At 40.7% G+C, this 24,318-nt stretch overlaps 1 protein-coding gene across 2 annotated transcripts in view; it reads left to right on the top strand.

The window, feature by feature from the left end:
- LOC117507760 (cadherin-18) overlaps nucleotides 1-24,318 on the top strand; it is a 480,214-nt gene that overhangs the window by 73,336 nt on the left and 382,560 nt on the right. For both annotated transcript variants that reach the window (XM_034167572.1, XM_034167578.1), the window contains exon 2: nucleotides 22,465-23,013. In XM_034167572.1, coding sequence (XP_034023463.1) covers nucleotides 22,783-23,013 — 231 coding nt within the window. In that variant the 5' untranslated portion in view covers nucleotides 22,465-22,782. The remainder of the gene's footprint in view (nucleotides 1-22,464; nucleotides 23,014-24,318) is intronic.

Here is a 24,318-nt window from a genome sequence, read left to right as displayed (position 1 = left end):
AGGCCTAATCTGTGTTTAAAAACCTGCTGCCTATTGGTTTTAATTACCCTCAAGTGTGGTTAAAAAAAATATTTTAATGCAATGTTGGAAAATGTATTTGATGCGTTACTGTTGTATGGGAGCAAAAACCCACTTTGGAATCGTTACACTGGACTAAATTTTCATGCGTCAGATGCCTCATTTTCAGTTGGGCTTGTAAATGTATTGTTTCCTCAGACCATTTATGCACAAGAGCTTTAGTCTACAACACAAGTATGCTTGACAACTGAGTATTCCTAGTTTATTTTTAACAACTTTTCCAGTTAAAATGGTGCTTGGAGAACTGTAGTGTCTGTAGCATCAAAACTGTATTATTCATAATCATCACTTTAGGCACAAAGAATTATCGTTTAGTCTTGTCATTTGATTTGAGCAAGAACAGCTGGCAGTTGGATATGTTGTAAACCTAGAAATATGTGCATGTTGACCTTTGCAAATATCATTAATTTGATATTTGAAAATAATGCATCTGATATACAGTATAAGTGTTTGTAACATCATTTTGTGCAACCTGCCATTTTATTACCCGAGGCCATCAAATATGGCAATCGGGTATTGCGAAGGCTTTTCACCCATCTGTCTGTCTGTCTGTGCTCAGGATAGGTCCAGTACTATTACTGCCAGACTCTTTCACAGGGAACATTCTTGGGCCACAGACCTTGGTCAAGTTCAAAGATGGCTAATGTTGATGTATTTTAAGAGGATAAAATGTCACATTCTGTTTCAATCTGATCTGTTTTGTTCGGTGTTTTGTTTCACTGTTTTGTTTCGCTGGTCTCTTCAAAACCATTTTGTTTTCTGTGTTTATATACGTTTCTCATATATTATGCAAAAAGTGAGAAATAAACACTTCTAAAACTGAAAATGCTACTTTTGGAACCTAATAACACCACTGAACTTATTTATAAGACATTTTGCCAAGGTTAGCATGGTGATGTCACTTCCTGGTGTAGCTACTTGCTAACAGCTTAGTTTCTGTTATATTATGTAAAAGCTGGCGAGAACTGAAAATGTTGTTTTTGTAACCTGATAACATCTCTGGAGTCCTTTACAAGACATTTTGCAGATGTTAGCTTGCACGCTAACTTTCCCTAACTGAAAGCTAATTTCCTATGGAGTTAAATTTGTCTCATTAATAACTGCAAATGCACAGATGTTGATCTACAAATATTCCTTGATTTGCACAACATCAACAAATGATGATTTGATTTAAACATGTACAAATCATAAGTAAGACAATAGGATCTTAATAATTAATTAAACAACTTCAAATTATAAAGTACACAATGCTCATATGGCCGAGAGTATTTTAGCATTGTGTTATATTTTTATATTATTTACATTAAAGAGTTTGTAGGGACAAACAGATCCTTTGTATGAAGTATATATAAATAATTTCATTCACCATTAGCACAGCTCAATTATGTACCACTGCAAATGTAAGGTTAAACTATGCACAAAAATAATACTGCACCAGTAATTTGGACCACGGCTTATAATTGGTTTGGTGTTGCTTGATCGTGAATGATAAATTATGAATTAGTCACCAACACATTTGTTTTGTCTTCTGATACTGTGTTGCTAAATAACAACCAAAGCTGTGTTGCTGAGCTAACCATGCTACCACATTGGGATTTGGATAAATCTGCTGCTTTCAAAGCATAAAGCTGAAGGCATAATTTATGTAGACCCAATATATTGATTATTATTATTGTTATTATTTTTATTTAATTATGTATTTGGTGACTGATTATTAAATTCGGGATATGATGCCAAATTTGCACTAGCCTAATGTTGCGTTTACACATAACGAAGACAAGTCACGAATGCCATGAAGTATACATTCTTGACCACTGATCACGAATGTGATGATTCGGGGCAGAGGCGTCAGGTGTCCTCAGGAACTGCTGCAACCTGTTACCACACGTTACGATTAATGGCACGTGTTGCTGGAGAATTATCAGGAACCATTACACACGGTCAAGAATAGTGTTCCGCGTTGTTGCGCGTTAAGTTCTGTCACGTTGAGAATGAGGTGAATTGTCTCCACACACACCCATATTAATCCAACCGAATTCAGATCGCTCCAGTTTTTCAGAAGAACTTTGTGACTGCATGTGTAGTTGTTCTCTGTGCCACTCCATGGCACAGAGAGGAGGAGGAGGACAGCGCCAGATGTGTGGCTTCATGCGGCTCGCGTCTCGCGCATTTTCCCAAACATCAGGCACATGCAGCAGGTGGAACACCTGCAGGAGCACGCTGAAGAGCACTAAAATTAGTCTTTTAGCCGACTTGGTGTCAGTAATCAAACTGAATGTGATGCAGCAGGGTTTAATTGTGCGCACACTTCTTCCTTCGCCGGACTGGAGGAGGTGCAGAGATGTCTGGCTGCACGTGAGTTTCCTCTCGCTCCTCTGGTTGCTCAGACTCGTTCTCCCGCTCATCGGTTACAACAGCAGGTGGAACACCTGCAGGAGCGTCCTGAGGAGCTTCAGCAGGAACTGCGGAACAACACTTGGAGCTGAGTTTAATTGTGCACACGTGACAGAAAACAAGTCGTGTCAAAACTTGACAGTTTCCGTGTCACTTTGTAATAACGCGTGACAGTTTGGGCTCCAAGAACCAACACAGGAATCACTACGAACGTTGTCATGTTCTATTAAGGATCACTACTCATCAAGATGGATCAATATACTCAGTTGCGACCTCCACGACGTGAGATGAAATGAGGGTGGTGTGTGACATTCGTGGAAGATTTTTTGACAGGCAAAAACATGCTCCAAGAATATCACGCACCAACACGCACCAACACGCACTATTAAGAAACCTATTCAGATGCGTTAAAGCCCCGTTTACTCATAGACGGTAAGAGCTCCCGGAAGCGTCCTGGAAGAGTTTTTGGCCATCTTAAGGATCAAACGCCGTTGTCAATGCCGGCACTAGGGGCGTGGCTTAGTTCCGGCTTTACCGGGAATCGTCGAAAAAAATTATTCAACATGCCGAATAATTCCGGGAGGGCTCCCGGAGAATTCGCATGACGACGGAGACAACGCGAACAACGGCGTTTGATACTTTTTAATCGCTGTGTCATCCTGCCCCTTCCTGTAGTGCCGCAGTTTACACCACCGTAATTGGCGGCCGGCGTTGTAGCCCTAACCAACGGCGTGTAAAACGGCGATAGAGCCCACATCGGCGTCCTCAAAGGCGTTTTAACCGGCGACAGAGGCAGACAAAACGGCGGCGCTAGCGGACAGTACGCCGTTCTCCCGGTTAACTGTGTTCCAAACGGCCGATAAGCGGCGGTCAATATAAAACGCTAGCACGCTGTATGCAGGCCTCTCACTCGCGACCAGCTCAAAGATATTTTTGCAGAGAAGCTTCAGTATGCAAGGACTTACCAAGAGGTCTGGTTCAGAAGCAGAGGAGAGCCCTGTAGTGGAGACGAGCAACACGTTGAGGAGGGGAAAAGGAAAGGAGAATAAAAGGCTGAGAGATGAGCTCCCTCCCCCTGAAGTGACAGCTGCTTCAGCCTATTATACTCTGGGGGCGGTGCCTATATGCAAAAGTTCCTGGAGTAACGCAGGATTTGCCTGGATAAATCCAGCGGTACACAGGGCATTATCGGCGGCAGCAGAACACCGCCGTTCTCACACGCGTCTTAACCTGCGATTGTAAAGGATAGAACTGGGTATTAACCCCCATTGCCTGACGTGTGCCAGATGCTACGGCGTCAAAATGCCGCTTTATTCAGTGGATTTAGCGGCGTTTTATCTGCGCATTTGCTGCTAGTACGGCGCTCAAAACGCCGGCAAAATGCTCCACCCCTTTCCACCGCAAAAACAGCCAGAACTACTGTGAACTTCGGTCTATGTACTGCCCTCTCCGACAAAACCGTCTATGTGTAACCTGGACTTAAGTCACATTAAGAATGTCAGGAATGTGTCACGAATGACAGAAAAATGACATTCGTAACGCGTCTTGGTTATGTGTAAATGCACCTTAAGATACACTCATTTGCGATGTCCAGTTCAAACTTAGTGAAAATCCAATAAATTTGTTTGAGAATCACAAGTACAGGCCATCATAAATGATCCACACACATCCACCAACAGTGGGCAATTCTACAGTAATGGAATTACAATCACTGGGGCGGTTTGCAGCCGAGTGTGAAGCGTCCGGGATGAAAATCAGCACCTCCAAATCCGAGGCCATGGTTCTCGACCGGAAAAAAGGTGTTTTGCCCTCTTCAGGTCGGTGGAGTGTCCTTGCCTCAAGTGGAGGAGTTTAAGTATCTTGGGGTCTTGTTCATGAGTGAGGGATGGATGGAGCGTGAGATCGATAGACGGATTGGTGCAGCATCTGCAGTGATGCTGTCGCTGTATCGGACCGTCGTAGTGAAGCGAGAGCTGAGTAGGGGGGCAAAGCTCTCGATTTACAGATCGATCTACATTCCGATCCTCACCTATGGTCATGAGATTTGGCTCATGACCAAAAGAACGAGATCGCGAGTACAAGCGGCCGAGATGAGTTTCCTCCGCAGGGTGGCTGGGTGCTCCCTTAGAGATAGGGTGAGGAGCTCGATCACTCGGGAGGAGCTCGGAGTCGAGCCGCTGCTCCTCCACGTCGAAAGGAGTCAGTTGAGGTGGCTCGGGCATCTTTTCCGGATGCCCCCTGGACGCCTCGCTGGAGAGGTATTCCGGGCACGTCCCACTGGGAGGAGGCCCCGGGGAAGACCCAGGACACGGTGGAGGGACTACATCTCTCGGTTGGCTTGGGAACGCCTTGGGGTTCCCCCGGAGGAGCTGGAGGAGGTGTGTGTGGATTGGGAGGTCTGGGCGGCTTTGCTTGAGCTGCTGCCCCCGCGACCCGACTCCGGATAAAGCGGAAGAAAATGGATGGATGGATGTGTATTTGAAGACCAGAAATCAGAAAAAAAAAATTATTTCTGTGACCATGTTGAGGGCATTTTGTCAAATCACTGGAATGATTTTGATAACATTGTCTTCCCTTCCCCAAATGCTCAATGTGGTCTTGCAGTGGATCAATGACTAAAACTCGTACTAATCCAGGCCCTGTGCACTGACGTCTCCTTTAGCAAGACACTGAACCCCAAATTGCTCCTTGTAAATTGCAAATTAGGCTAGTGCAGGTTCCAAACCCACATAAATAGAGAAGGATTAGAGTCACGAAGGGAATCCAGCTGTAAAAACCTTCAGTGCATCGAAGTTGGAAAAGATGAAGAAACAAAAGAAAATGTAGATTTATGGAAAAAAAAGACCAAATCTGATATATGTACAATAGCAAAAAAAAAAAGAAAAGAAATGAGCAAATAATACCTCAAACTAACATAAAGCCGGATTTGAAACTCAAACAAGTTCAAACATTTGATCAACAGCTCACTCGTTTACAATTTCCGACACCTTTTTGTTAAATTGGCCTGTGGAAATACTGCAGCCCTGCTTGGCTAAACCTCCTGAACTGCTGGCACCTCTCTCCGTAGTATTTGTCTACTCCAATTTGGTCGAACCTCCGGGGTGTGTCACACATTCAGAGGATTGCCCCTGTTGTGAAGCTGATCAGACTAATCTGCTTCGTTTCACATACAATGAACTGGGTCAAATCACCCAATCGACTCCAGGCGAAAAAAGGATTATTTTTGGAACCCATTTCAATCAATCAAATGCCATTTTACAATGATAACAAAACTGTCTTGTTTTCACTTTTGAAAAGAAAAAAAAAGCATAGTCAAATAAAGAAGTAAAATAATGCACTATAATATCACATATTAAGGAAGTGCTCATGTTATTGCAGAAATTTGCATCAGCGGCAATCAAAGCCTTTTTTTATTTGATTGGCCGGTGTCAGATTTATTAAAGCACCGGCCCGGTTGTGTGACCGCGTGCACATGCGGGACAAAGACACAAACAAGACGATGATTTGATTTAGCTAACTGGCAGTGCTAATTCTTGTACCACACACAATCCACTCCACTGTAAGCCATCTGGATGCATGAAGAGCTGTTCACATGAAAAGCTGATGTGATTTTTGTTTGGACTGAGGAACTGCACAAAGTTTCTGTTTTTTTTTTTTTATGGAAGTCAGAAGTCAGTGCACTGCATCACCAGACTACACGTCACAATGTGGACTTTAGCAGCAGTGGAACACCAAAATGTAAGTCCCTTTTCTGTTGTTTAAAAATTAATAAAATATCAAATGACAAAGATCTATTTTAGCCGTTATATAAAACAAATAATGAATGTTGTTACATTCTTTCAATGGTACGAATATTTAATTTGTACCATTGACATAAACATAAACATTCATTATTTGTATATTATTATTATTATTAATAATTTTTTTTATTGTTATTATACATCTGCCAAGGACATAGTAACATCATCAGCTTTGATTTATTTATTTATTTGACTGTCATTTAGAAAGATTACGTCAAAACTACTGCACGGATTTTGACCAAATTTTAACCACAGATAGATATTAGGCCACAGAAGATGTCATTCAATTTTGGAGGTGATCCAGATCTGGATTCTGGATCAAGATTTCACTTTATATTGGCTTTTATGGAAAAGCTTTGAAGGATTACATCAAAACTACTTCACAGATTCTCACAAAATTTGCACCACAGATAGATATTAGGGCATGGAAGACTCCACTGAATTTTGGATTGGTGGATGTCAGAAATTGTAGTTTCCTCTTATTATTATTATTATTATTATTATTATTATTATTATTATTATTATTATTATTATTATTATTATATGTTACTAATAATTATAACAGCCACAATAATTATATCAATATTTTACTTGAGTGTTGCTGTATGAAATCAAACAGACAATCCCTAATTAAATAAATTAAAATCTTTCTTTACTTTGCAGATGAATGAATAAATAAATAAGTATATAAAATGTTGTTCTTGTTGATCATTCGGCTGCTCCCAGTTTTGTTCACGGTCGCCACAGCGGATACAGCCAGATCCACATGGATAATTGGCACAAGTTTTACACCGGATGCCCTTCCTGACGCAACTCCAGTTTTACCTGGAGAAACACACACAGCCACTGGTGTTCCAAAGAGGTCTCCCATCCAAGTACTAACCAGATCCTGCTCTGCTTAGCTTCTGAGATCTGATGGGATCAGGCTGACACAGAGCAGATTGGCTGCAAAAATAAGTATGTAAAATATGTAACAAAAAATACACAAGGAGCAGCTTGGACTGAAGTTAAGTTTATCTTAATGCATTGCAGATGTGTTCATTAATGAAACATGTACTTTAATGTACTTGCAGTTTGTGATGTGCAAGTGTAGTATTATTGAAAGGCTAAGTGTCAGATTTGGTTGGTATTGGCAGATACTTAAATTACTGGGATCAGGATTGGAGGGCCCAAAAAAAAAACAAAAAACATGATCACTGCATCCCTAGTACATCTAGGATCAAACTTTATGCTGCATGTGATTTAGTTTTATCTAATACAAATGGTAAATGACAAAATGACAAATCAAATAAATAAATTATTAAAGGAACCATTAGTACTGATTGAAAATTGCATTAAAAAAATCAAACTTCTTTGTGTAGCAGAATTGCAGTTTTATCAGATTTGAAGTGAGACAAACTGGAAAGTCTTTAGTTAATCTTGACAGTAAGCCAGAGTGAGCAGCCAGACAGTAGAAACTGGAGGATGTAACAGAACTGTGCTGGCAGAGCTACAAAATGAATTTGTCACAGCAAACCCAGGTGAAGGGAAATGTTATACTTCGAGACCCATTTTGGCTGAATCAACTGTGTCTGCTGACAACACAGATGTCCTTGCAGTGAACGGGATCTCTGTTCTTTTTTCCAAACAGCTTTTGTCAGTCTTGAGTTTTAAATATGAATTATGTTATTATATTCTGCAGATATTTGCCTTGGCAAAAATAAAATGTAATATGCTTTTGTTGTCCGCTAGCTTTTGCTCATTGTCTCAGCAAAAATATGGAAGAATTTTTGTAGCATTTTTATCGGGTTTGATTTGAGGGTTATTGAACTGTTTTTCCATCCAATAAATTTATGTAGTCCCAGCTAAATTAAATTAAATTATCTTGCATGGATGTGCTTTTTTTAGTTGGGCCTACATATATTTATTAGATGGAAATCCTGCACATAACTGAATTGAGTACATGCAGTGAGTCTTTTTTGTTTGTTTGGTTGTTTTTTTTTTTTTGAGTACATGATAAGATTTGGGGGACAATCTGGATATTTGTGGTTTTCACTTTCTTTAGTATTACAGGATTTGGGGGCTTTGCCAGGAGTATACATGCTGACCATTACCCTTCTTGGTGCTTGTAAAAAAATAAATGAAATATTATTGCATACAAAAGTGTATAATGTAATGGTAATGCCAGTTGGTGCAGTTTTGATTTCAAAACTGCATCACAGGCTAAACAGCTACATAACTGCATGGAGCAAGCTAAAAACACTCACAGTAAACTGCTTCTTATCGGTAATGTCATTATAGATGTAGGAGAAGATCTCTGCAAGAGGTAAACAAGGATATTTATCTCACTCAACTTTTTAAACCAACTGGTAATACAGTTGGCCACTTATCATGACCTCCTGCCCACTAGGTGGTGCTTTTTTCCCACCAGTTCATTACAAGTCAGTTGACTTTGACTATGAGGTGGCTCGTTCTTCTCTTTGCAGCGGGAATGAGCCCGTCATTGGCAATTCAGTCGTCATACATCAACTGCCACTTCCTCATTTTGCCAACCCTTTAGAGCAGGGGTATTCAACTGATTCCACAAAGGGCCAAGAGGGTGCACGTTGTCTTCACAACCACCCACTCCACCAGGTGATTTCACTGAGTAACATCACTTTGAGCAGATGGAATCAGTTAATCAGTGAACTCACCTGGTGGAGTGGGTGGTTGCAAAGAAAACCTGCACCCTCTCGGCCCTTTCTGGCATCAGTTGAATACCCCTGATTTAGAGCAAACAGATGATAAGTAGGTTGATCTGTCCTGGATCATCAGCCAGGTTCCAGGTTTGGAGACCTTTTCCAGCACTGCCACTGCAGTGCAGAACTTTCCATGCTCCCTCAAGACCGTCCTTGCTGAGAGGCAGAGTGTACCTGCAGCCCACCTGCATGTGTTACCTCAACTTTGGACCTTGGCTAAACCATGTAGTGGACTCCTCCGTGGTTTCTTCTTTCCCACTGAACAGGATCCAAACAGCTTTTCCACATCCACATTAGAACATCTGTTACTAAAGGATTTTTTTTTTTTTTTTGCTTATGTTGGGCTTAGCGAGGTGTTTTACAGTGTCAATTGTGCCACTTCCTCCACCAAACAATTAGGGTGAAAAGAAGAAAGTATACAATTCTTTATCAAACCCTTATAGCAAACAAATGTAATTGAGGGTTGATGTTTTACAGTTTAAACATGAACTTTGTTATAAATAACTCTAAATATAACCAACATGCATCACAATGCCTTCACTCGGATTGGCAGTCACCGCAGCCTCACTTTTTGCATAAAATGGACACCTCATCTACTTTGGCCCTGCCTAGCTGGAGGCATAACAACCAATTATCTGTTGTCACTGTAAAATGCCAACTCTGAATGAAAATGAACAGCAGCTGAGTGCTTTGCCTCTGCCTGTTTGAGCTACTGTGACCAAGGGGTGATGAGGTCCCAGCCATGCTTGACAGCATTTTAAACAATGCCATTGGCTCACCGCTGTAGGACAAACTACAGAATAACACCATTTCCAACAGCCAAAGTTTAATTCGTAAAATCAAAGTTTTCATACCAGCAAAAATAATGACAATACCAATATGTCTGTAAAAAGGCTCATATCAGCTGATGCTATTAGCCAATCAATACATCGGTCAGGATCAGATTATTGTAATCAGCATGCCCAGAGCTTTTTCGCAAGAGCTACACACACAGGATCTTAAATAAAATCATGGATTAAAATATTGCTGCCATTAAAAAAACATGACACAATTGTTTTTTTATTTTTCACACTATAGATGGCGACACAACAGATATTTTCCAGTTTGAGAACCATTGAATAAAATGAATAATTGATTCGGAATTCCTGTTCATAGGCAAGTAAAACTGTTTATCTGTAAAGCTAATAGAAGAACTTGTAGCTCTTGAGATGTTGCTACAACACACATTGGACCCATTGATGCAGAATACATAATAAAACAAACATCTATTAAATCAGGTACACAGTGAGTACTTTCAGTTTCAGCACAAACAAGAGCAAAACGAAAATAACTTCATGTTCAGGCCTCAGGAACATTTCATTGTGTATTTCCTATGAATTCATTATGCTGTATCACTAATGTTCTCCCGCTTTCGTTTGCATCGTGCCGTCCTGCCTTCAAACCTTTTTAGCAGAAAGCTGGCTGATGCAATGCAGACTACAAACAAACAAACAAACAGGTCCAAAAACATTTGAATCTGTTCTGTTTAGTCACAGTGAGGAAAGTAAAGTCTCTTTTCTGTGGTCGTCCCTCTCTCCGGCTGTGGCCCTTTGTTCTCTTGATGGAACGATGATATGTGTGTTGACCCGCCCTGGTTTTCTACTATCTGGTGTTTGACATTGGCACAAAGCTGATGCTGTGAAATCGAATGCAGCGGATGAGCTCCCAGCGGGGGACCAAAACATTAGCTTTTAGCGTCGGATGTCAGGAGCCTGTTGTCGCTTTGTGTCGTAGTGAATTGAGGTACACCTCTGTTGATTTCTCTTTCTCCTTGTTTTGCTTTTTGCAGTGCCTCACCAACGACAGGATCATCAGTAGCTATGGCTACGTGTAATATCTGGCCATGCTCCCGCTATGGTCTTATTCAGTTTAGGCTGTTTACATGACCACGTGATTCCCTTGCAATTGAATTTCCCCTGTTCTGGGAATGAAAGAGATGACAGTGACATTATATTTCTGTCTTCCTGTGGTGTCTTGCCTACAATTTGGACAGTCCAACAGGAAGAATGTATGAAAAGTGCCGTTGTATGAGCTGGGGGAGATACGGTGAGGGTGGTGGGGGAAAAAGTGGGAGCAAAGGACGTGATGTGGTGAAGGTTTTTCGGCGGGGGAGGGGGGGACTGGTGTGCTGTAGTAAATTCATTTTCATTAGGAAGCTGCCATTTAGGTCACCTTCACACATGAGCGCACCACGAAACATTGCACCGACGGGCAGGCGTGCATGACGCCGGTGCGACTGCTTGTGCACACGACAGCGTCTTTCAAGCAGGAACACAGTGCGAACTGCTACAGCTGCTCACACTGTATTCCATGGGACGAAGTGCACCACATCTGGTTGATATAAATAATACATAAAAGGGGACACAATACAGAACCCCCGTAGTTAAATAACCCTGGTTATATATATAAAAAAAAAAGCCAATCACGGGACTTGAACCCATATGCTCTGATTACTAGACGGAAACTTTACCACTGCGTTCGAATCACTGTCTTGTAACAGGAGCGTGAAATGGCTAAAATCAACAAGCAGATGAATGTATTTTCTAAAAATATTTTTAAAAAGCGCTGTGATAACTGACCAAACATTGTTTGGTACGACAGGTTGTCCTGGTCCTGCTGCTCACAGCCCTCACGGCTACGTGTCCAAACTGACTGACGGTCCGTTTTCATGAAAATTCAGTAAGGTATATCTTCTGTTATACATTACAAATCTAAGGTAGAACTTTACTAGCGTATACTAAAGTATATCTAAATATCTAAAAGAAGAGAGAAGAGTAGAGCCACTTAGGTGCCTGGTCTTGAGAACCAGGGATGTTATCAATCAATCAATTTTTTTTTTTTTTTTACATAGCGCCAAATCACAACAAACAGTTGCCCCAAGGCGCTTTATTTTGTAAGGCAAGGCCATACAATAATTATGTAAAATGTTATGTATTTATGTAATGTTATGTATTATGTAGGTTATGTATTTCCACACAAGCACACGCATGCAGGTCCATCAAAACACAGGACATGTGCTGCAGCTATGATGTCCAGGACCGGAGATGTCCCAACAGCTGTGGGCAGCCAGCCACACCTCCTGTCCTGTCAGCGCACAGACCAAGATGTCACTTTGTTATCAGATAAGAGATACCTCATCTGCCTTGGTGGTGGGGGGGGACACAAACCACACGTACACGTGTTAGGGGAGAGTGGGGGAGCGGGCGGGAACGGGGGGAGCACGCTGAACACACGCAAACATGTGGGGAGAGCCGACACTCTGGCACGGCACATAGCACAGACAATTTTCACATCCAGCTCGACAATGATTGCTGACTATTGTCGTGTTAATAGTACAAATGGCCACACATTTTCTAAGTGCCAAACAAGCAGTGTTAGATGTTCGTGTGTGTCAGCTGGAATTTGGCAGACACCTGCCGCGAGAGGGTTCAGTGGGCTCACACAGCACACACTCTTTCAGCCGCTGGTGTGCACAAATAGTTGTGGCAACGGGTGTACAAAGCAGCTACGATTTTTACATGTTTTGCACACGATTCCTGCTTCATGCACACTTTATGCGCAAATTGACCAAATTTGCACTATGTGTGAAAGGGCCCTTGCACTGAACAACTGCAGTTGTTAACCACAGTTAGTAGCATACAGCAGAACCTCCCTGAGAACTTGGGCTAAATGACATTTCTAAATTGGAGCTTTGATGTCGTGTTCAAAGGTACTTTTTAAAATAAGAGTTAGGTAAATTTCAAGTTCCAAGATTTCTAGAATGTACTGTACAACCCCAATTCCAGTGAAGTTAGGATGTTGTGTAAAATGTAAATAAAAACAGAACACAATGATTTGCAAATCCTATTTTAATGTTCAAACTGATAAACTATATTGTTTTTGTGCAAATATTTGCTCATTTTGAAATGAATTTCTGCAAAACATTTAAAAAAAGATGGGATAGTGGTATGTTTGCACATTTATCCCATCCTAATTGCAGGTAGACACAATCTATCCACTAGGGGCAGTGGTCAGCCACAGTCCATCACATGGGGACCAACTCCAGATGTAGAGATGTTGTCTTGGTCGTGGACAGAGAAAGGAGCAGACCCTAACTAAGCATGTTTTTGATTGTGGGAGGAAACCCACAGAGATACAGGGAGAACATGCAAACTCCACACAGAAAGCGTGGGAAGCGATCCCATGACCTTGATATGAGGCCTCAATGCTAACCACTAAGCTACCGTGACATTTTACAGCAGTTGAAAACCAACTTGTTCAGTGCATTACCACCATCTATTGCTATGGAATTTGAAGTGAAGATTAGATCCTATTATCCTACATTAGCCACAAGCAGCAGAGACAAATAGCAACAATCAGTTGGTATTTATCGCTTGATCTGCGTTCTTGGGGTGTGGCCAGCTTGTGGTTCCTTGATGTTACCGTTTAATGATACATTATAAAGGATGGGGAAACACGACGTTGTCACTATGAGTTGTTACTTCATGCCTGACTGCTTAACAAAGCTAAAGTTCACGTGATTTGTTTTAGTCCAACATATTCCACAGTGGAGTTCTTGCTAATCTGTTCTTCTGAATGTGCTATGTAAATTGGATTGACCGAAAAATAATCTGTTGTAAATAACGTCTCCTCTCCTTGACTGACCAAAATGTCTTCTTGTTGAATCTATGGTGAGTTTGCAAGACAGCTTTTGTTGCATTACTGCCACCACCTGATCAAAAGGGGGTATTGCATCTTGATTTTGACACAACTCCTGTAGGCTGGAGGTGGAAGTGCAAGGAGGAGGTTGTGATTTGGCGCTATATATATAAAAAAAAAAATTGATTGATTGATTGATATCATTCTCGCAATGCTAAATACGAATGATTGAAAAACACACCTTCACTCCCAAGGCTGAGGGGGCGGTTTGTCTTTAACGCACATTGTTTCTTGTTTAATTTTTAGGCCCGCCAAAGACGTACTAAAATCATTGGCATTTATTTATTTGTCTGTCTGTCTGTTAGCAGGATTACATCAAAACTGCTGCACATATTTTGCCAAAATTTTTACCACAGATAAATATTAGCCAATTTAAGACTCCATTAACTTTTGGGAGTGATCTGGATCCAGATCTGGATTTTGGATCAAAATTTCACTTTATATAGATTTTGAAGGATTATGTTAAAAAAAAAAAAAAAAAACTACTTCACAGATTCTCACCAAATATTAGGGCATGGAAGACTCCACTGAATTTTGGAGGTGATCCAGATCCGGATTCTGGATCAAGATTTCCCTTTATATTGGCTTTCAAGGATTGCGTCAAAACTACTTCACGGATTCTCACCAAATTTGTTCCACAGATAAATATTAGGCCATGGAAGACTCCACTGAATTTGATTGTGATCTGGATTCAGATTGGCGGACATCAGAAATCTGTGATTGCGCTTATGAAATTTAATTGTTTTAGTAATAATTAGTTCAGTTATTTTTTTTAAGTGTATATTTATGAGGATTATATAATGTGTCTGTTTCTGTTGGGTATTTTTAGATACAAACTTTAGTATCTGTTTTTAGGACCCTTGGTGAATTATATTCCATTCATCCATCCATTTTCTATACCCGCTTACTCCATGAAAAGATGTATAATAAGACTCCTTTAACAGACAACATGTAATCATGAACCTCACTATAATATTCCAACAAAAACATGCCCAAACACTTTGAAACACAATTTTATGCACGTGTAAACATGTTTGCATGTCGTCTGCCAAAATGACTGCCTCTGCCAGTGTGTATAAAGACATGTTGTTCAACGCTGCACATTACTAAAGTCGCCTTGGGCAGCCGGCTGCTCAAAACAATATCATCATCATAAAAGAAAAGAAATTATTTCTATTGACAGAGCCAGATGCTGTTGATTTTATAGCTCCCTGAAATGTATTTTGCTCAGAATCAGCATGATAATCAGACAATTAAGAGACTGATTGAAGCGAGGCCCCGTGAGGCAAAAGTGAAGCCACCGGAAAAGACGTCCTCATTCTGACAATGACTCCGACTCATTCACATACGAGGACGGTGTGTCACTGACACACCAATGACCCAATTAATTTATCAGTTAATCAAGTGCAAAATTTGAATGACAGCTATTTTGTGAAATGTTCAAACCATTTGTGGTGTTCAGTAGATGGGAGCTCATCAGAGCACATGCCTCTGCCAAGGCCCTTCTTTTTAATGAAATCTTGATCAAGAATTACTCAAGAACTCAGGAGATGATTTTCATCAAGCTTGGTTGCAGGGTTGGGTTTGAGACAAGGACAAGCCAGGGGGTAACCTCCAGTGCGGAAAAAAGGAAGGCAAACACGGAAGTGCCAGCTCTTGCAGTTCCTTGAATGGCCACTTGATTCTGGTTCCAAAATCAAGTCACTTCCTGTAGATGCATGTTAAAATGTCCAACTTTACAGCAGAAATAAATGTTTACAGCCTGGTACAAATAACTGTTTTGGTCTTGAAAGCTAATTTCCACATTCAAGACAATTGTGTGGAGTGATTTTGTTAGTGTAACTCATCATTTAAAGCTATTTAAGAATAAACGTGTCTCTCTGCTAGCAATGGCTGCCCCTGCTAGCAGTGACTACTTGTACTAACTGCTGTGTTTGTCCTTTCTGAGCATTTTCATATAAATATTTTAGATAAAATGACTTAATGCACAGTTAACTGTATGAATGGCCCATCTAAGAAATATGTCAGCTCTACAGATATGCCGATGACATTTTGTTTTTTTCTTACTCACCAATCTCGATCATAGTTATTTAATATTATGTGTGTGCCATTACTGAGGAAAAGTGAAATTGAAATACAGGATACAGATATACAAGTATTGTGCTTGACAGTTTAACAGCCCTTTTATGCATTTAAGAAAAAAACAAAGCTGGTCCTTAATATTTTTATTTGTTTAAAAATGAATTAAACAGATTTTTATGTGATTTAGACAGATTTTTATGTGACTCATCAAGTCACCTTCGTGCAGCATTGCAGTAGTAAATCTAGGACATGTCAGAGCAACTTTTTAGTTGATAAAAAACATTATCATTAGCAGGAGTAAAACAGCCATTGACATTTGGTCGAATGACCCGTCATTTAGGTAAACTCATATGAGGGACACTGCTTGTATTGTGACAGTAAATAATGACTCAGGATATCTTTGGTACTTCTGTAATGACCTTGTATCACACGAGTGGTTCCTGAGGGAGACTAAGATGAGGAATATCACTTGCGTTGTGAGGGAGCTTAAGCTTTGATATTGTGGCCATGTGACACATTTCTCTGTGCACGATCCAGCACATAGGTGCTGGAGTGTGGCGGACACCAGTGGGTGGAGATGACCAAGGGGACGCCGACGTTTCACCTGTCTGTGGTAAATAGATGGTTGTTTTAGAGATGTGGTGATGGACTGATGATTGCTGAGCTTAGTATAATATTTCCACCATTTGACTTGCTGTCTACCTTTACTTTGACTGAGGAATCAGGATCGAAGGTCAAGGAATAAATAATGATCCACTCCCTTCATTTGGATTAAAGGAGTGAGGATTAAAGGTCATAGTTCAAAGATCAAGAATGAAATGCAGAGTCCACACCAGGTAGGATTCAGAATTAGGATCAAAGGAATCAGAGTCAGGATCAAAGATCAAATGCTGAATCTATCAAAGGAATGAAGTTAAAAGATCAAAGATCTTTTAACAAACAAGCTCCACATCCTAATCCAGAGCAATCAAATTATTGAACTTTGTCAGTGTCCTGGGTCATTATTTTCCCCGTCTAACAGTTAGATTAGCTCTACATTCTGCCCTCTGCTGAATGAAAATGGTACTACATTATTTCCACCTCATTTATATAAGCAAGGAAATTTGAATTATATTGATGCTGGACTTTCAAAATCTATTTTTATATCGTTAAAATAAATATTGCAATATCTTGAGTTTTTTTGGGGTGGGGTGGGGGGGGAGGGATTCTCCCCCCTACTAAGACTTTATTCACGGTTGGAAAAGTGTGGGAGGGAAAAAGCTACCTGCAGAGATGAGGGTCTTATTCGAGAAAACAGGTGTTGGGCTCAGTTTTTGTTTTTATCCTCAGCCGCTTTAATCTAAGATGATGTGGAAAAGACATCGCCTCCCCGTTTCATTAGCTGGGCTGCTACAGTACGTGTTACCGTTAGAACAACTCCACTTAGCGAACAACACCAACAACCATAGTTGTGTAATTTGCATGTAGAGATATTGCAAACACGGGGATTAGTCAAGGATAAGAACATCTTAATCCATATATATGTAAAATATTTATATTTATAAAAAAGAATGCAGTGAATATCCTTTAAAGCATGCGGCAGTCGTATGTTGCATTAACGTCTCGTAGCAGCATTTCGCTCTAATGTTGTCACATGTATTGTAGGAGATAGAAAGCTGCAGCCTTTGAAGTCTGTCAGCTCCTATATCCTATTAAATATCAAATACATGTATTTGTCCGCTCAGTAATCCTCGCCAAGATGAAATTCTACTGTTCAATCAATCAATTTTTTTTATATAGCGCCAAATCACAACAAACAGTTGCCCCAAGGCGCTTTATATTGTAAGGCAAGGCCATACAATAATTATGTAAAACCCCAACAGTCAAAACGACGCCCTGTGAGCAAGCACTTGGCTACAGTGGGAAGGAAAAACTCCCTTTTAACAGGAAGAAACCTCCAGCAGAACCAGGCTCAGGGAGGGGCAGTCTTCTGCTGGGACTGGTTGGGGCTGAGGGAGAGAACCAGGAAAAAGACATGCTGTGGAGGGGAGCAGAGATCGATCACTAATGATTAAATGCAGAGTGGTGCATACAGAGCAAAAAGAGAAAGAAACAATGCATCATGGGAACCCCCCAGCAGTCTACGTCTATAGCAGCATAACTAAGGGATGGTTCAGGGTCACCTGATCCAGCCCTAACTATAAGCTTTAGCAAAAGGAAAGTTTTAAGCCTAATCTTAAAAGTAGAGAGGGTGTCTGTCTCCCTGATCTGAATTGGGAGCTGGTTCCACAGGAGAGGAGCCTGAAAGCTGAAGGCTCTGCCTCCCATTCTACTCTTACAAACCCTAGGAACTACAAGTAAGCCTGCAGTCTGAGAGCGAAGCGCTCTATTGGGGTGATATGGTACTACGAGGTCCCTAAGATAAGATGGGACCTGATTATTCAAAACCTTATAAGTAAGAAGAAGAATTTTAAATTCTATTCTAGAATTAACAGGAAGCCAATGAAGAGAGGCCAATATGGGTGAGATATGCTCTCTCCTTCTAGTCCCCGTCAGTACTCTAGCTGCAGCATTTTGAATTAACTGAAGGCTTTTTAGGGAACTTTTAGGACAACCTGATAATAATTAATTACAATAGTCCAGCCTAGAGGAAATAAATGCATGAATTAGTTTTTCAGCATCACTCTGAGACAAGACCTTTCTGATTTTAGAGATATTGCGTAAATGCAAAAAAGCAGTCCTACATATTTGTTTAATATGCGCTTTGAATGACATATCCTGATCAAAAATGACTCCAAGATTTCTCACAGTATTACTAGAGGTCAGGGTAATGCCATCCAGAGTAAGGATCTGGTTAGACACCATGTTTCTAAGATTTGTGGGGCCAAGTACAATAACTTCAGTTTTATCTGAGTTTAAAAGCAGGAAATTAGAGGTCATCCATGTCTTTATGTCTGTAAGACAATCCTGCAGTTTAGCTAATTGGTGTGTGTCCTCTGGCTTCATGGATAGATAAAGCTGGGTATCATCTGCGTAACAATGAAAATTTAAGCAATACCGTCTAATAATACTGCCTAAGGGAAGCATGTATAAAGTGAATAAAATTGGTCCTAGCACAGAACCTTGTGGAACTCCATAATTAACTTTAGTCTGTGAAGAAGATTCCCCATTTACATGAACAAATTGTAATCTATTAGACAAATATGATTCAAACCACCGCAGTGCAGTGCCTTTAATACCTATGGCATGCTCTAATCTCTGTAATAAAATTTTATGGTCAACAGTATCAAAAGCAGCACTGAGGTCTAACAGAACAAGCACAGACATGAGTCCACTGTCCGAAGCCATAAGAAGATCATTTGTAACCTTCACTAATGCTGTTTCTGTACTATGATGAATTCTAAAACCTGACTGAAACTCTTCAAATAGTGGTGGGTGGACTCATTTACTTTTTGAGCAAAGCCAATAGAGTCTAATAATAGATTAAATGCAGTGTTGAGGCTGTCATTCTCAGCATCTGTGTGGATGTTAAAATCGCCCACTATAATTATCTTATCTGAGCTAAGCACTAAGTCAGACAAAAGGTCTGAAAATTCACAGAGAAACACACAGTAACGACCAGGTGGACGATAGATAATAACAAATAAAACTGGTTTTTGGGGACTTCCAATTTGGATGGACAAGACTAAGAGTCAAGCTTTCAAATGAATTAAAGCTCTGTCTGGGTTTTTGATTAATTAATAAGCTGGAACGGAAGATTGCTGCTAATCCTCCGCCCCGGCCCGTGCTACGAGCATTCTGACAGTTAGTGTGACTCGGGGGTGTTGACTCATTTAAACTAACATATTCATCCTGCTGTAACCAGGTTTCTGTAAGGCAGAATAAATCAATACGTTGATCAATTATTATATCATTTACCAACAGGGACTTAGAAGAGAGAGACCTAATGTTTAATAGACCACATGTAACTGTTTTAGTCTGTGGTGCAGTTGAAGGTGCTATATTATTTTTTCTTTTTGAATTTTTATGCTTAAATAGATTTTTGCTGGTTATTGGTGGTCTGGGAGCAGGCACCGTCTCTACGGGGATGGGGTAATGAGGGGATGGCAGGGGGAGAGAAGCTGCAGAGAGGTGTGTAAGACTACAACTCTGCTTCCTGGTCCCAACCCTGGATAGTCACGGTTTGGAGGATTTAAGAAAATTGGCCAGATTTCTAGAAATGAGAGCTGCTCCATCCAAAGTGGGATGGATGCCGTCTCTCCTAACAAGACCAGGTTTTCCCCAGAAGCTTTGCCAATTATCTATGAAGCCCACCTCATTACTGTTGAGCTTTGAATGCTGGACTCTTCTCATCTGCTGCAACTCAAATAGTGTTTTACTTATTATTTGTCACAAATTCTGTTCAAGCCTTTCAGGTTTTTTTTCACCTTGATAGTTCTGATGGTTCCTAACAGTCAGGGCCCCATGGTACACGCATTAAAGGGCGTTTTGAGCAAAATGTACGCGCAGTGTGCAAGTGGTGCATTAAAGCCAGAGTCTTTCCCTTCACGTTACCGCAATGTTTGCAGTAGTGGCACTTCATGAAGTCATGAAGTCACAAGCGTCGGCAATCACCATCAAGGATGCCAGTATCGCACACAAGCAGTAAGCATCAGGCTTCCAAAATTAAGCCACAGGGAAGAAGGAAAACATTTCAGTTCCTTGACTGCCCTCTTGAAGCTGGCCGCAAAAAAAGAAGCACAGAAAATGGAGTGTGTATGCATGCATATGCATTTTTTTTTTTTTTTTTGCAAAAGTCAAGGTCATTGGGGTCAAAGATCAAAATGTTGGTGTCTCTGTCTGTTTGTTCCATTTCTCTTCCAAGGTCCCTTGACCAATTTCCTCTAAACATGATATGTGCTGACTCTTAACCCAGATTGACCCTCAAAGGGTTTATTTGGGCAAAGGTCAAGGTCATTATTTATGGTCATTGTTGAAAATTAAGATGTTGACTCTGATTTCCACCAAACCTGGCACACATACAGAGGTTAGTTTTACAGTTGAGCAAATGAGGTTATACTGTATTATCACAGGTCAATCAATGGAGTCAAAATTTTACTATTTAACTCTGATTTGCACTGAACTTCACACATATGGAGGTGGATTATGGTGTTGTCCATCAATGTCAAATTCGCGAAAGGTCAATCACTGGGGTCAAGTTCATATCTGTCTGTTAGCTGGCTCCTCCCAGGTCTTTTTGCTGATTTCTGCCAAACTTGCCTTCAATGACAGTTCACCTGTATTCATTTTAGCAAAGGTCAAGGAATTTGAACTTCAACCTGATATGGACTAAATGTAACACACACTTCGAGGAGATTCCAGAATTGCCCTGATGAGGTCAGACACAGATCATTCATTTGGGTGAAGGTCAAGGTCATTGGTATCAAATGTGAGATTGCAGTAGCCATTAATGTCTTCACGCTCACAAGTAATAATACCTTGTATATAATTATGAATGCATTATTTGAATACTATGGAACAAAGTTATAGTGGTGCCAAAGAAAACTTTTCATGAGGGAAAGTAAAGTAGATACAACACTTTTAAATATTCATCATACGATTTGTTGATCATTTGAATGTCAAATAACCATTTATTGGAGCCCTATTAAAAGTCAACTTCAACACCTCCCAGAGAGGTGATGGTCTGGTGGTTAAGCGTTGGGCTTGAGACCAGAGGATCCCCGAATCAAACCCCAGCTTGGCCAGAAAATCACAAAGGGCAGTTGGGCAAGGCCCTTAATCTCAAAGTTGCTCCTGGCATGTAGTGAGCACCTTGCAAGCCGGCACCCTGACATCGGGGTGAATGGGAGGCATCATTGTAAAGCACTTTAAACTTCTGATTCAGATGGAAAAGAGCTATATAAATGCAGTCCATTTACTATTTCCTTTTGCAACCAACACTCAATAAGATGAAGAACAAAAATCTAGACAAGATTCTTGTCGATGACAAACTATAAACGCGCGGTGTGTTCACTAACACAAAATTTCATCGTTTTCTGCTGCGTCGACCACTCTCATGTCATCCTCAATGTATAATCTCGGTCCCAGGGGGATAAAATAAATAAACTACCAGAACAGTTCTTTCTCTGCCTTTTCCATTCCACAGCTTTAAAAAATGACTTTCTCCGATGACTTGAGTGGCTCGACCGTCCTTATCATCGCAAATGCATTTCTTCTTGCCACACTTATTATTCATCATGGTTGAGGCGCGCGCTAAGCCTCCCGGAACCCCCCTGTTTGTGTTACAATACCCAAATGAAGGCCCTTTTTCTGATATTGTTCAGAAATTCAGTTCATCCGGCACTGCCGCGATCCACGCGCTTGACCTCACCGCGGCTAAACAAGTCACCCGACGCTCCACCCGCTCCCGCCTCACAGGCACACACTTGATTTTTTTTTTTTAAGTCCTGCAGCTCCTCCAGGCTCAACTTGTTTTACATCATTTGCATTTAAAAAAGAACAAAACCTGATGTGAATGCTGAGCGGAAATTTCCTGTTTCCACTTTGTCACGACCAAACTGTTTCCTATCCTCAAGGATTTATGAGTTGCATTTTGATTGGAGGGAATTAGTGGACATTTAGCTTCTAATATCCATCAAATTAATCTGTTTCTCTCTCTCTCTCTTTCTCTCTCAAAGGAAATCCAGAATGGCTTCAGGGATTAACCTCTCCTCGTGGTAGAACTGCTCAGAACGTCACCATTTCTGCGCCCTGGGAAATTCCATAATGTAAATATATTCTGCTGGGTTTTTTTTTTTTTTTTTTGTTCTTCTACCTTCAGCCATGAACCTTCAAGGATCTACAGCTGTTTCCTTACCTTGGATTTAATACCTTTGCTCACCACAAACCACCACAGGAGCCTGCGGCGGCCAGTGGTGCCGACTGCGGCGGCGGCGGTGGTGGTCAGAGGATCTCGCCACCTTGAACCACAGGGATAAGTTTACTTGCACACCACCATGAGGATATCTACCACCTCGTGTCTCTGTCCCTTTCTGGTCTGCTTGTGCTTCATCCAGAGGTGCAGTGGGGCGAGTCACCACGTCCCTGCCAAAGTGCCCTCCAAGAACCAGACCAAACTGGCCAACGGGGAGACAGAGGTGCACCACAGGCCGAAGCGAGGCTGGATCTGGAACCAATTCTTTGTTTTAGAAGAACACATGGGACCAGATGCTCAGTACGTTGGAAAGGTAAGATGTCGCTGAGCGAAGTGCAGATGATTTACTGTGCATTTCTTTCATGCTTTGCAGACACATAGCATGTAAATCATTACATCACCCTGCTTATATCTGTCTTTTTGTGTGTGACTATATTGTTGTTAACACAACAACACAGTTACAACAGATGACAGGCACTTGATACTTATACCACAGGTATATGAGCTGTACGAGTAAATGAGCTCATTAGTTTTTAGGATTGCGTGATGTGTGTTATTACTTGTTCATGAGCATATATTGATTGTCTTGTTGGCATAACTTGTTCAAAGTACTTGTTAGACACTTGATACCTATACCGTAATGTTAGATCTTACTTGATACTTACAACATAAGTACTCTTCTGTGAGTAGATGTGCTGAACTTTTTTTTTTTTTTCTTGGCGCTGTTTGGTGCCCACATTTGCATATTTATGAAGACAAAGTAATCTTCTTATACACTTGATACTTACACCGTAAGTACGCTTTGGTTTGCAAAGCAGTTTGGTGCAATCATTTACATAATTATGAGAATGAGGTGATTTTTCTCATGGACAAAGTAACTCCAACAATACATGGAAGACGCTTGATACTTACACCATAAGTCCTCTTGAGTGAGTAGATGTGTTGTTCTTTTTTCATGGAGCTGTTTGGTGCCAACATTTGCATATTTATGAGGACAACATGATTTTCTTGTGGACATAGTAACTCAAACAATACATGGTAGACACTTGATACTTACACCATACTGTAATTGCACTTTGAGAAGCAGATGTATTGATCTTTTTTTGTTGTTTTTTTTTTTTGTGGAGCTGTTTGCATATTTGTGAGGACAAGGTGATTTTTTTGTGGACATAGCAACTCAAACAGTACATGGTAGAGAGTTGGTACTTACACCATAAGCACTATTTCATCATTTATTTATTTGTTCTGAGCTATTTGGTGCCCATATATGTATAATTATTAAGACAAGGTGATTTTCTAATGGACATAGAAACTCAAACAATGCATAGTAGACACTTGATACTTACACCGCAAGTACCCTTCGGTGAATATATGTGTTGATTTTTATTTATTTTTTGTCTGAAGCTGTTTGGTGACTACATTTGCTTATTTATTAGGACAAATAGATTTTATCATGGAAACATTGACTCAAACAATACATGGTGGACCCTTGGTACTTACACCATACAGCATGTGTCTCCTGGGGAGTAGAAGAGCTCATTGTATTTTCGGCTTCTTTTGTGTGTACATTTGCATATTAATGAAGACAACACAAGTTTCCTTGTGAATCTGAAACGCT

Source organism: Thalassophryne amazonica, chromosome 1 (genome assembly GCF_902500255.1).
Source record: "Thalassophryne amazonica chromosome 1, fThaAma1.1, whole genome shotgun sequence".
NCBI classification, from domain to species: Eukaryota; Metazoa; Chordata; class Actinopteri; order Batrachoidiformes; family Batrachoididae; genus Thalassophryne; species Thalassophryne amazonica.
The sequence above is the reverse complement of the archived record's forward strand: the minus strand, read 5'-3'. Positions and strand labels throughout refer to the sequence as shown.